Raw genomic sequence first — 14006 nt, forward strand, 5'->3', positions numbered from 1 at the left:
GCTGTTACATTTTTGAATGATGTTTTGAAGCATCAATTTTGTTGAAAGAAAAAATTCATAGAAAACTTTTTGCAGCATTTGAGCTATGGACTCATAGTAAATATTAATCATAAAAATTTGTCAAAAAACAAATCTTTGGAATCGCCTAATTTCTGCACGCAATTTTTCTCTGAAAATTAAAAGTATATGAGCAACTACCATCCAGGGGTGGGTTATGGGAGGTCGCGAGGAGGTGGTTCCGGCGATTGTGAGTTCAGAATCGTCCAGCCAAAAATGGATGTCGTAGAGTTGTTTTAAATTTTGTATGACTATTTTCAACATAGATTTTATAAGACTATTTTCTGAGCGGATTAAAATTTGAATTTTTGAGTAATATTAGCTCAAAAAAACTGAGCATTAATAATTTCCACATTCGCGCACTATTGATTCCAACAAATAAATTTAATTCGAGCATTTCCTGGCTGTCACAAACTGTGTTTATAAGGTTTTAACACAATTCAATTTAACTTCATCCTGAGACAGATTTTCTGAGATTCTTTGGCGCTTTCAGGAAGTGAGTTTTTGCAATTCAGGGTCGAAACAAAATATTCAAAAATCACTTAACAACTTAATAAATTTATGTTCTTTGGGAGTGAATAAAAAATTAAGTTTCAAAGAAGGCATCATTTAAAGCTATGCAAAACCAAATTGTTTTAGCTGAATGGCTAATACAACGCAAAAAAGGAACATTTGACCTATTCCATCCCAAACAATTCAACCACTTTATTTTAATCTGATTGACTAGAATTAGCTAATCAGATTCCAGTACCAGCTCGAAAAGTTTTGTCTATAATTTTAAGTAGATATAAAAATGAGCCGAAATGCCAGAAAAAAAAACACATTATTTTGTAAAATAATCAAAAATTTTCAAATATGCTGCATTCACCACAAAAAAAAGCAACATGAAAAAAACCAACGTCACATCTGCTCTAAATTTGGCCATGTTGAAAATCGAATTAAGAAAAAATATATAACGCATTGATAACAACCAATTAGTGTTTTTTCTTAGCTTTACAGATTGAGTTTTTTCTTCAGTTGCTGTCATTTATTCTGATTCGAGTATGACCAACATTCCTTCAAATCATAAATTTATCTCCACACTACCTTCAACAATTTTTCAAAACCGTTGAAAATTCTAGCACCAGTTTTAAAGTTTCCCCTACTATCACACTCTCTTCGATTTATAGAAGCTTCCTTTCCTGAAATTCGCGGGCTCTCTATGACAACATCCAGACATGGTAGTTCCCATACATGGTAGATACTTCCAATTTAAGTTTTGCTGACTCATCCGTAAATCTGACAATATCTGACCATCTGTGGAAATATGTTTTCATGCATCAGATTTACAGATGAGTTGCTAATTTGCAGTTTTCTATGTCAGCAAATTTTGGACTGGAAGAAGCAGTTGTTATATTTTGAATGATCTTTTGAAGCACCATTTTTGTTAACAGAGTAAACTTATTGAAGTTTCTCGCAAGTTTCAAGCCTTTGACTCATAAACGTAATATTGGTTAACATTTGTCAAAAAAATGGAATCTCCTAACTTGTATGAACTAGACGCAGTTTTTCTCTGAAATTTAAAAATTTTGGCTATATTGAAAAAACAGTAGAAAATGCTAAATTAGAGCCAACATAATACATAAATTTTCAAAAAAAATCTTAAAAATGGAAATGCTTTTCTTTCCACAATTTTCTAACATTCAACCAATATTTTTCAGCATTTTTCCTTCGACAACTTATGTTGAGATAGATGCTGACTCTGATGATATTATGAAACCCGTGAAACCTAATTGTTGACACATTCAATGTTTCAGTTATGTACACTCATTACGATGCCAAACTGTGCACTGGATAGGCGCAGGTTTTAGTGTCTGTATGTTCCTGGATTCCAGAGACAAATCTTTAAATAAGTTAAAAATTTTTCATTACATTCAAAGCAAACGACGAAAGAACAAAAAAAGAACACAGAGAACTTCCTTGTTGCGAAATTCATTTAAATTTCACTAAAATTCACAGTTTAACCTCGTAATGCTCTTTTACACAATTATCTTTGGAAAATGTGTCTCTTTTTGAGCTGAGCCGAAGGATACAGTGACTATACATAAATCATGCAAACATATCACGCTAAATTGCTTTTATTATTTTTTGAGCAACTATCATCCAGGGGCGAATAAGGGAGGAGGTTGCGTGAATTGTTACTTCACAGTTGGCTGGCCAAAAATGGACGTCGTAAAACAGAATCAATTTCATATTTTACTACCAATTTTATAAGACATTTAAAAAATGAGCATTTTTGATTTCCACATTCGCGTCAAAAAATTTGAATGATTATAACAAATAAATTTTATTCGAGCCATTTCCTGGCTGTCCCAAAATGTTTGAACGGTTTTAGCACAATTCACCTTAAATTAATCTTGAGACACATTTAAACTTTTTTGAGATTCTTTGGCGGTTTCAGGAGGTAAACTTCTGCGTTTCAGGATCGAAGCAAAATATATAAAAGTCACTCATCAACCTAATAAATGTATGTTATGATTGAGTGAATGAAAAATTAGGCTCCAGTAAAGGCATCATTTTGAAGCCATGCAAAATCAATACAAAGAAAAAACTAAACTTTGGTCTTATACCGCCCCAAATACATTTTTTTCACATCTTTTATCCAGATCTATTTTATTTGAATCTGATTGACTAGAATTAGCCAATCAGATTCCAGTACCAGCTCGAAATGTTTTGTGCATATTTTTCAATAGATATAAAAATGAGTCAAAAGTCAAAAAACATTACTTGGGATAATACTCCAAAATGTTTCTGCATGCACCAAAACAAAATATCCGCAGGAAAAAACAATGTCACTCCGCTCTAAATTCAGCTTTGTTGGAAATTGGATTTAAAAAAAAACAGTTTACACATTGGTAATGACCGGGGCACTACAACAGTGCGGAAAATCAAAATGTTGCTTAGCAGTGCCTAAAATTGTTTAATTTTAATCTAAATCATCCCAAATCACTTACAAGTAAATTAATTTGAATCGAGGGAAGCTGAAAAGCCAAACATGGCTGTTTTAATTGATGCCGCTTGTTAAACAAACAAAAATTTTCAAGCGCGGCGTGGTAACTGTTTCTGAAAAAACCATTAACTCAATTAAATTGACAATTTTTCTTCTCGGTTAAAAAGAGTATTCAAGCAAACTGCCAACAATTCGCAAACAGAATTCAAAATTTCAAATATTCCCAATTTTTGGTACTGTTGAACACATTTTCAGTTTCGGCACTGTTTTACTTCGGCACTGCTGAACGCCCGCGTAATAAGCAATCAAGCGCAATCAGCGTTTTCTTCTCCGCTTTATAGATTTTCTTTGCAAAAGTACAAAAATTGTACCGAATAAGTAGAAAAAATTCATAAAATGAAGCATTATTTCACATTCTCAATAGCTTCGACAAAAACGAAATGTGTTACTGGTAATATTTGGCAGATGGCACTAGTTGTTTTTATTTGGTTGTTGTCATTGGGAGAGGGCTGTATTCTGATTAGTGAAGGAACAACAATGCCCAATTCTTCTCAAACCAATCAACGCCGTTCAAACTCTGCAAAACTGAGCGTATTCATTGCTTATTTCTCTCAATTGTTTGAATACTGAGATCTGATTGGCTGACAAATGAAGTTTCAGACCATTCTTTCGATTTTTTGAATACTGAGATCTAATTGGTTAACAAAAATTTCGAGCATTCGGTTCTACGAACATGAGTTATTCCCCCGTGAATTGGCAGACAAAAAAGACGTAGAACAGGCACAAAAATTTAAAACCAACTACAGTTATTGTAATCCAAAATAATGAAAACATTTTTTTTTTCAGTTTGAGCCGTGTTGAAAATGTTTTCCTTGTGCATTATTTGACACTAAATCATTTTTCAAGGCAGCTAACGTTGTACTTTCTGACAACTATGTTATTTGTAAAAACTTGTATTTTGCGATCGCCTGAAAGCTATAGTTAATTTGAAAGTTTATGTTTTGTTTATTTTTATAGCAGTACTAAAAAAGTCCTTTTTTTAGAGTTGCCACGTAAAAATTCAAGTTTTAGTTGGCTTTTCAGTTCTAATCAACTGTGCGAGTTTTTCGGATGAAGATTAGGTTGTCGTGTGAGTGGATGACTTTTCAAAACAGATGGCTAAAACTGAAAATGATTGACCTAAAACAATTCGCCATACTCAGCGAAATTCCTCAGTACCCTAAGCTGGCGTATATTTCCTTAATATAATTTTCCTTCCAATTTACAAGAAACTGACAGAATTTTAGTTATCAATGTTGTTTTTTCGTTCCCAATAGATGCTAAATACTTCACTTCTCTAAAGACTTGAGATTCTGAAAAAAATGTTATCATTTTTTTCAAATCCATTTCAAAGTTTTATCAAAGCTGTTACACACGTTAAAAGGCAGTCGGAACATTCACGGCTACGTCTTGATGCGAGAAATCGTGTCTGACTAAAATATTTTATTTTGTGAAGCTCTCTGCTAAAAACAACGTTGAGATTAGAACTTAAATTCGTAAAAAAAAACTCAAAGTTTTACAAACTATATTGCACTGGAAAACAATTAGTTCACAAAAACTAAAGCTGACCGGGTAAATTATTGGCGAGGGTAGTCGGAACATTCAGGACTATTAGCATGGGCTACTCTTGCTTCAGATCATTCAGAAACTATTTTTTCTAGTGCCAGCTCAGCTGGTTAAAAAAGTTGGTTCTGGTAGCCAAAAGACTGAAAAAAAAACTTGCAACAACAATTATTTTTTCCGACTCGCCAATAGTTCCCTTAACTTAAATTAATTAACAAAATTGTTTTTTTTTCTGTGATTTTTAGTCGTTTTTTTTTAAAATTCTGAATCACTTTTACTGCGCTACTCATAGTTAGACACAAACAAAAATTCATCATAAAAAGAGTTAACGTATATCGGCGAACAAAATTTTCCTTGACTGAAATTAATGTTTCGAAATAATAACTTATTAACAATCAATCGGCATCACTTGGTAGTATGCGAGTATTGGACATATACACATAATAATACAACCAGTAAATAGTGAACACTGTGAAAAAGGAGCTGGGGAAGAAAACGCGACTGAACAGTTCGATTCTAGTAGCTGTAATGTAGAGTTTAGGGGGGTCCGAATCAGCTGGTGGGGGTTGGAGAGCAGAAGCTACTGATACTCTCTTGAGCATGTCTTTGCGTTTGCTGTTCTCGAATGCGTGTCCCAGTTGTTGTTGTTTATTTTGGTGCTCGGATAAAATGGCAGCGAGAGGCGACATGGAGCTGAAGCAAAAATTAAATAGCATGAAAAATAGCATAACTTTTTGGTAGCTGCCTCTGGCATGAATACACGTAGCAACGAAGACGCTTTCAGCAGAGTTTTAAACTAAGAAGTCATTTAGCAATTAATTTAGAAAAAAACTGACCACGCAATTCTAATACCGAAATGTGAGACTTATTTCGACGGATAGTTTTGAAAATTATCAAAATTTCGAAACACACAGGCAAATCGGAGCATTGCACTACTTGCGATGCATCACAAACACAACTTCAGGCGCGGATCTAGGAATATCTCGAGGGGGGGGGGCTTATTTTCAAAAAAAAATTGAAATGTTTCTCGACCTTTTTTAAGTCGACCAAATTTATTTTCTGAGCTCTCCCACCAAATTTTGACCATATGTTGACCAAATTTGCTGCGCCGCAGGCAACCAACTTTTTCAAAAAAAAAATAGGCTAAAAAGGCATTTTTACGCACTTTTTGGAAAATTTTGACGCGTTTTGTCGGCGTGCACTCCCCCTCACAATTAGTATATTCTGGCGCCAAAGGCGCCTTCGAAAAATCTCAGGGCCAGTCAGCCAAAAAAGGACATCTCAAAATAGTACAAAAGTCGAATCCTTGAGGAAGAGGCGCCCCCCCCCCCCCCTCCCCCCAAAATCCGCTGGTGATGTTAACTTTATAGAAAACCAAGTCAAAAAGAAAACTATTAGCAGTATTTCAGCTTTTAAAAAGTTTGAGAATCAGTAACTCAGCTGAAAAAACTTGGGTATACGCCCGTTCAATCGAGAAAATTTCTAAAATAAAAGAAAAAAGCTACAAAAAATACTTTTCCAGCTTAGCCGAGCAACACACACATGCGACTGAAAATTATGATCGGCCGGTAAACGACACACTATGACACGTTTAAGCCATTAAAAGATTGGCGGAAGCCTTTTGAGCCGAATAGAGAATTAAAGCTGAGTGAAGCCGAAAAACAACAAAAAAAACAATAAAGAGCCTAGAGTTGGTTTTCAACTATCACGCAACAAAATTTTGGAAATGACGAGAATTTTAAAAAAATTTGCCGATCAAATATATCTGTTGAGGATATGATTCATTGATTTTGTTGAAGTAGTTTATCATAAGAAGAAAGTATACGTTCATACTTGTCAGACAATCACAAGGGTAAAGAGAGAGTTGAAAAATACTTAAACTCGAAAAAGGTCTTAAATAACCACAAAAAGCAAGAATCAATATTTACTGGAAGAAAACTATAGCTCAAAAACTATTATAATGAAAGTCGATAATATTTGGCAAAAATCAAAAATCGAGCATTTTTTTGAATGGCCAAAATTACAACAGTGATGAAAAAAAGCAAAAATTGGCAGAATGAGCATTGAATTGTAGCGCTCAAGTTCTGAAGTATTTGTCTTCCTAAGGCAACAGTTTCGTGGAACTGTGGAAAACTGGAACAATTTTATTGAGCTGAAAAATTTTCAAAAAAAAACACTTTTTAAATTAACTTTCCGAAATTCGAAGACAATAAAATTATAATATAAAAATAACAATTTTTCCATCTTATCTAGGGCTACCATCATTAGGTCAGAATTATTATTTACTCGTTGTTTAGAATAGAAATGTATCGATTGGTAGGACCCTTTTGGCTGCAAAAGCCTGTTTTTTCGGCGCTTCAAGCCAGAAAAAAAGCTGTTTCGCTCCTGCATTTTTTTCTGGTTTTTATGCTTTAAGAGTATTGATAACGATCGAGAACTAGACAAAGAAAAAACAAAACTGTTTTTTTTTTCATTTCATAAATTAAGGATCCCCCGTTTATTTATTTTCCAAAAGTAGATGTTCTTTGATGATTAACACTTGCTCACGCTTTTTGTCAAACCACGAAAAATGAAAGAAAAGGTGAACAAATTTTAAACCATTTCCTGAAGAAAAATCACAAGACCTAAATAGGTGATTTCACTTTGTTCATTGGCACTTAAAAACACAAAAACATTGCACACGAAAAGGAATCATGGCCAAACTTGTTGTTAAAAACACAGGCTAATGCATGAATTGAAAAAAAAAACCTCAAACACTTAGTTAAAACCATGTAAAGTACCAAAACAGGGCAACTTATCAAAAGTTTGCAAAATAACGTCTGCTGAATAAATTAACGAAATAAAACAGTTAGATTGTTTTGTTTGCGCACAAGGAACCCGGTTGACCTTCATTGACTGAAAATACTAATGAATCATTTTCATAAACTAAGTACTCAAACCAATACTATCCAAAAAAGCTTTGCATTCAAAATTTAGTTTTTTGTGTGCATATTGTAGAACTGGATATACAAGTATCTGGTCAAAACGCCAAATTGCTCAAATGCTCAAAACGCCAAATGATATGTATGTACTCCTTGATCAATGCATGAATAATTAGAATTTCAAATTTTTAAATTGATCAGATTGAAAATTTTTGCCAAAAATCAAAATTTGATACTCTCATTATTTCATTTGTGTAAGACAACTCTAAAACAATTCAGATCGTTTCCAAGTCCTTGTAACAGCAAGAAAGTCCATCTTTTGTTGATTCTTGTTTTCAGTAAGCTAAGGTCTTTGCCATTAATGTTTGGCTACGAACACAACACAAATAAAAATTGAAAAAAAAAATTAAATTTAAATTTTTTTTTGCTATTTTCTGTACTTATGGAATTGCATGAAAATTGTATGGTTAGCATTTTTTCATTTATGAAAATTGTGTGATTGTCAAATCAGGAAAACTTGGCGAACCACCATGAAACATATTTCTTTCATTAACTAAATGGCTTAAAATTTAATTGATGTTTCTTCAGTTCGCACGGGATCTATGAAAAGCTATGAAGCCTGTCCGAGCATAGTCCGTTTGTTTTAAAATCTTACGGTGTTTCGAAGTCAGACAGATGGCCAAATTGCATCTCTAGCGCATTAGTGAGTATGTACACGTCTAGATCCTGAAGGAGGCTGTTGTCCTTCACTTGGTTCAGAGCAGTCAGGTACTCCTGCTGTTTCTTCCTTCTAGCTGCTATGGCCGCGCTCAACTTCTTCTCTTTCGAGCCTGAAAAAAATCATTACAACAGTTATTGAGATGATAGGTTATGATTGACAATTTTTTCATAAACACAACCCAAATATAGAGCTGGAAAAATAGGTAAAGGTTTACATTCCGGAGTGTATTCTGAAAATTACTAACAAATACATGAATGACACTTTTCTCTCAAATCTAGCCAAAAAAAACAGCGGGTTTGGTTGCATCTAGAACATATAAAATCAGGGAGACGGCCCCATACCGACCCAAAGGGTCGACCCTTTGATACTAATTTAAGAAATAAACTTTTAGCCCGAAATTTTTTTCAAAGTCGCTTAAACTGCCAATATATACTAATTTTGAGGGGGCAACCCAATTTATTGGAAAACAATTCCATTAAGTGCCAAAAAACACTTCAAAAATTAGCCCTCCGCGCACTGAATTTGGCAATAATAGGGTCTTTACAGCGATGTGGGAGACCTCAAAAAACCTAAAGACCTAGATTTGGAAGATACTCCCTCAGAGAAAAACCTAGATTCGCTCCTTTATAAAATATCATTACGAGGCCAAATTGTGCATTCTGTGCATTATAAGTGGATTCTGCAATACGCCAAAATCAGATTTGTCGCGGAATCCACAACATTGCTACTTTTCTTTGATCTTCTTTACTGTTTTGTATTCCACAGTTAAATACCTAAAACACTACCGCTCAAAATGGCTCCAAAACAGGCGAATTTTAGGAATCCGCAGCATTATTTGCTGAATCCGTAAAAAGTTTGTGGAAACCACAAACAAAGAAAAAGACAAGTGTATAGTTGAAATGAGATGTTGAAGTGGATTCCACTTATATGTATGTATATAGGTAGTATCGTTTTAAATTATATATTTTATTTACTAGGTGATCACCAGCAAGGTGGTCCAATAAATACGTTGAAGCGAGCACGTTTTTTTGTCTAAACAATTTAATTATTACAATTTTTAATCTGAAAAATATCTGACTCAACATCTTTGGCGAGATTGTTGAAAAGAATAATTTATACACATATTAGTTTTCAAATAATTGCATGCTATATGCATGCGGGACCTGTCTAACATTGTTTTCGAGGGACCTGTCTAACATTGTTTTCGAGGTCTAACCTATTTTCGAGGGACCACTCTAATATAATAGTAACAAAGTTTTTTTGCGTGTGCTTTCATCTCATTTCAAATACTGCCCTCAAGATTTGATTTCATATTTGACTCATCTCAAATACTGGCTTCATGATTTGAGTTCACTCTCCACGATCTATATCAGTATTTGGGATTGAAGTAACCCCAAATACTGACCTAATTCGGCAATAAACTGTGCGTTGTATTTCCAAACACTCCCAACCCATTAGCTCCAAAAAATGAATTTATTCGGTGTTTTGTCTCAAAATATATGCTCCCAAAAATAGCTGACTGGGATATGTATTCCAAATACTATAGGGTGACATTCACCGATTTAGTTAACCATTGTATGCGGAATCCACGAGCAAATCTGAACAAATTGGTTAACTAAATCGGTGGATGTCACCCTATAGTATTTGGAATACATATCCCAGTCAGCTATTTTTGGGAGCATATATTTTGAGACAAAACACCGAATAAATTCATTTTTTGGAGTTAGTGGGTTGGGAGTGTTTGGAAATACAACGCACAGTTTATTGCCGAATTATGTCTGTATTTGGGGTTACTTCAATCCCAAATACTGATATAGATCGTGGAGAGTGAATTCAAATCATGAAGCCAGTATTTGAGATGAGTCAAATATGAAATCAAATCTTGAGGGCAGTATTTGAAATGAGATGAAAGCACACGCAAAAAAACTTTGTTACTTGCTTTTAAATTCTTACTGGATATAGATAAGAATTCCAGCCCTAGCTTTTAATTGATCAAGCTTTTAATCAACAAATTCGGAATACAATTACAGTTTGCAAAATTCGATTTCATTCGCATAATCTGCCTACAATTTTTGCGGATTTCACTTAAATTTGCGGATTCCACTAACATTTTGCGGTTCCACTTACAATTGCGGAGTCCAGAACAACTAGCTATAATCGCTTGTTGCGGAATTCGCAGCACAACAAATGTTCCGATAAAAACTACGTTACAGGTATTTGTACGCGGAATCCAGGGAAATTTTGCAAATGGAATCCACTGACTTTTTGGAACAGGTTTGAAAACTTATCTATGGAATCCAGGTACATACAGGCATAAAATTGTGTGCCTATACAGTGTACCGTTTGGCCTCGTAATGTTTGAAAAAAAACGAGGACGAAATTTGAAAGCAAAAAAGACTAAGCGTAAAACAAAACACTAAAGCATAAAATAAACTTCAACAAAAAAACTGTAAAAACCTCTTTAAGTAAAAAGTTTATGAAAAGTTAAAGTTTTGGAAAAAAAATTAATACTGAAAACAAACAAAAATTCTCGCGCTCGCCACTGCATCACTCGGTGGATGTTCAAAAAACCGACAAATTTACAAGCCTCCATGTCTTAAACTGAAATTGCATCAGAATTATCAAACAATTGCATAACAACCGTGACAACCTGTTGCTATATTGCATAACAAAATAACTTTTCGGCTTGGAATTGTTCTTTTTTTTGGCTTGTTGGCCATTCATCGCTACACACTCACTGAGATATATGACGGTTGCGAACTCCAACAACCCCCCGAACACATATCCGAAGCAGATGAAGAAGTAGACGTCGAGTGCCTTTACTGCAGACACATTGGGCAGTTTAGAGTTGGTCGACCCAATCAGGGTGATGAGCGACAGCACAGTTGTGATTGACAGACAGGCTCGGCCGGGGATTCCTTCTCGGTTGATCCAGAACGCCACCTGCAACCAAAAACACATCGAATATATACATTACTCACCGGCTTTAAATTGAAGCAAGTCTAGCTGAAAGATGTGAATCTAATAGCACAGAATGCACTAATTTCAGTTAGCTTTGAAGAAATTTAAAAAAAAAGGAACTCAGAATAAAACCAGAAACAAATTTAGATAGTCTTTTATCGAACTTTGCCGTTTTTTGACAAGGATCGAAAATTTTAACAGTATATAGCTCAACTAACAGTTAGACAAAAAAATTAATGAAAAAACCTGCAAAAGTGTAAAGTTTTTCAAAAAGGTAGAAAAAAATTGGAATGAACTATGGCGTAGGTCAGTTTTTTCTCTAGCTGACTTTGACTAATCATAAGAAGCTCAAAAGTGGTGCCATATGAAAAAAATAGCAGCCGCGATTCGGGTTCTTTTTGTTTTTCAGACGAATGACTTTTTCAAAATCTTTTATTAAGCAGCTCTTGTGGCCCATTAACTAATTCAGTCTCTTCTCGCTAACTAAAAATAACAAATAAAAAATAAGAAAATAGAAATAAAAACGTTTCATTTTTTATTGTTCCGACGTCCGATACGAAAGTAACAGAATGTTTGTGCTCGGGGTGGGTTTTTTTCTTCAGACAAATTTCGACTTTTTAGCTCGCCATTTTTGACGAAATTTATTAATATCATTTAAAAAGTATTTGTTGTCCTGGGCTTAAATTTTAAATTATTTTACCTGTGGTCATTTTTCGTAAAGGAATGGTGGTTTAAAGATTGCCATTTTTGCCAATTTGGGACAATCAACGCGCGATATATTTCGCGCTATTAACGCGTAAGCGGAGATTTAATCAGTCTTAGAAATCGTTCCAAATTGGTTGAAAGAAGCTGATTTGCCATAATTTATTTCTTGCAAGGAGCAAAATCTAACCTTTTGTACTTTATATGGCGTATGGGGGTTGATTTTCATTTTAAAAATTCAATATTTAGAAGAAAAAAATTTTCGTTTTATTTTATTACATTTAATTTTTTATGGTATTACTGCTCCATAAACCCTAAAAGGCAGTCGAAACATTCAGGGCTTCGCCCTGATACGTGCAGTCTTGTTTTATTTATGGATTTTATTACAAAATTTCGCGTAGTAGCAAGTTTTTGTGCTAGTTCCATAGCAAACGGATGTTCCTCTTGAATTTAGAACTCGGCGCACTTGATTGTTTGCTTTATTATTAGCATTTTGCCCTTACTACCAGTTACATTGTGCTTGATGTCATCGCAAACTTCTTGTATATTTAAGCAAAACTTTAAAACTTATACTGCTAATCAAAGAAAAGCGAAAGCAAACAATTTTTTAAAAAATTTAAGTTTTTGAAATTCTCCTAAACGCTGTGCAAAAGACAAAGTGATAAGTTTCTCTTCCAGTAACGAAATAAAAGACCAAATAGGTCAAGGTGAAGACCCATTACTTTAATATTTTACTGTTCAAACAGAAAAAAATCTAAGCAGCAGAATAATGACCGCCGCAGTCGCGCCAACGTGTTGCGAGCTTGCCAACAGAGGGTAGGACTCTTTACGAAAATTAGAGCCAGTTATCTCCGCGACGCGGGCGTAGCGCGCCCACCGGTGACCTTAAACCAAGAGCTTAAAATAATCGGCTTTGTAGTCTTTGGCTACTTGATTAATTTTGGTACTAACGCGATTGATATTGGTATCATTTTGGTACTTGTGAATACCCACCTAGGTCAAGTCAATTGAGAAATATTTCTGTGCTGCATTAATTTTCCACATGGGAACATCGCACGCATATTTTTTTTCATATTCCCAAAGCGCAAAATCTCACAGCTTTGTGAAATATTATAACAGATTGTTTTTTGAAAAAAGTAGTTTGTGTGATAAAAAAGCAAATAATTTAATCAATGATCCAGTTTCTGGTTTCTTTAATTTAGTATCGGCCCAGAAACATTTCAAAAACTCTTTGAAATAAATAAAATTAAAAAGAACGAGTAATTTGAATCAATAACTGTTCACTGTCATAAAAGTTCAATTAAACCGTTTCGTTTTTGTTGTTAATAAAAGTCTTTGATAGAAATTGGAATTTCAGATAGATCGATTGATTTGCATTTTGTCATTAATTTAAAAGAGTAAAACCTTCTTGATTCAATGATTTTGAAAAATAAATTACAGTGTTTTTTATTCAGTGCAGTTTGTTGTACAGATTTTCTAGTTGCTGTAGCCTGGGTACAGTTTTCAAGTTTTCTCCCGATCACAAATATTACAGCAATGAATCAGCCTGTAACAAGACTGGTAGCATTTTAGCTCTGATCAGCCTAAAAACAGAGTCCAACAGAGTCCAACAGAGTTTAATGATTGATCCAGTTTCCTGGTTTTGTTAAATTACTATTGGCCAAAAATATTCCAAAAAATTCTTTGAAGTAAAAAAAATTAAATGGAACGAGAAATATAAATCTATAACTCTTCATTGCCATAAAAGTTCAATTAAACGGTTTGATTTTTTGTTTTAATAAAAAATCATCTATGATAAAAACTGGAATTTCAGATAGATCAATTAATTTTGCATTTTGTCTGTAATTTTAAAAAAGAAACTTTTAACATCAAGTGTTTATCAAAAGCAGTTTCAGTGTTTTTTGGTTTGAGCAATTTGTTTCTTTACGGATTTTCTAGTTGCTTTGGCCTGGTTACAGTTTTAAAGTTTTCTCCCGATCACAAATATTACATCAATGAATCAGCCTGTCACATGAATGGTAGCGTTATCTCAAGTTTTAGCTCTGATCAACCT

General features: G+C 34.0%; 1 protein-coding gene across 1 annotated transcript in view; it reads right to left on the reverse strand.

Annotated features, from left to right (window-relative positions):
* Positions 1-4785: 4785 nt before the first annotated feature.
* Positions 4786-14006, reverse strand: part of LOC134856784 (gamma-aminobutyric acid receptor subunit beta-2-like) — a 33443-nt gene continuing 24222 nt past the window's right edge. The window contains exons 19-21 of the mRNA XM_063873059.1: positions 11029-11233; positions 8225-8399; positions 4786-5341 (exon numbers count right to left, since the gene is read on the reverse strand). Of these exons, the coding sequence (XP_063729129.1) occupies positions 5044-5341; positions 8225-8399; positions 11029-11233 (678 nt within the window). The 3' untranslated portion in view covers positions 4786-5043. The remainder of the gene's footprint in view (positions 5342-8224; positions 8400-11028; positions 11234-14006) is intronic.

The sequence above is a fragment of the Symsagittifera roscoffensis genome, chromosome 1 (assembly GCF_963678635.1).
Source record: "Symsagittifera roscoffensis chromosome 1, txSymRosc1.1, whole genome shotgun sequence".
NCBI lineage: Eukaryota > Metazoa > Xenacoelomorpha > Acoela > Convolutidae > Symsagittifera > Symsagittifera roscoffensis.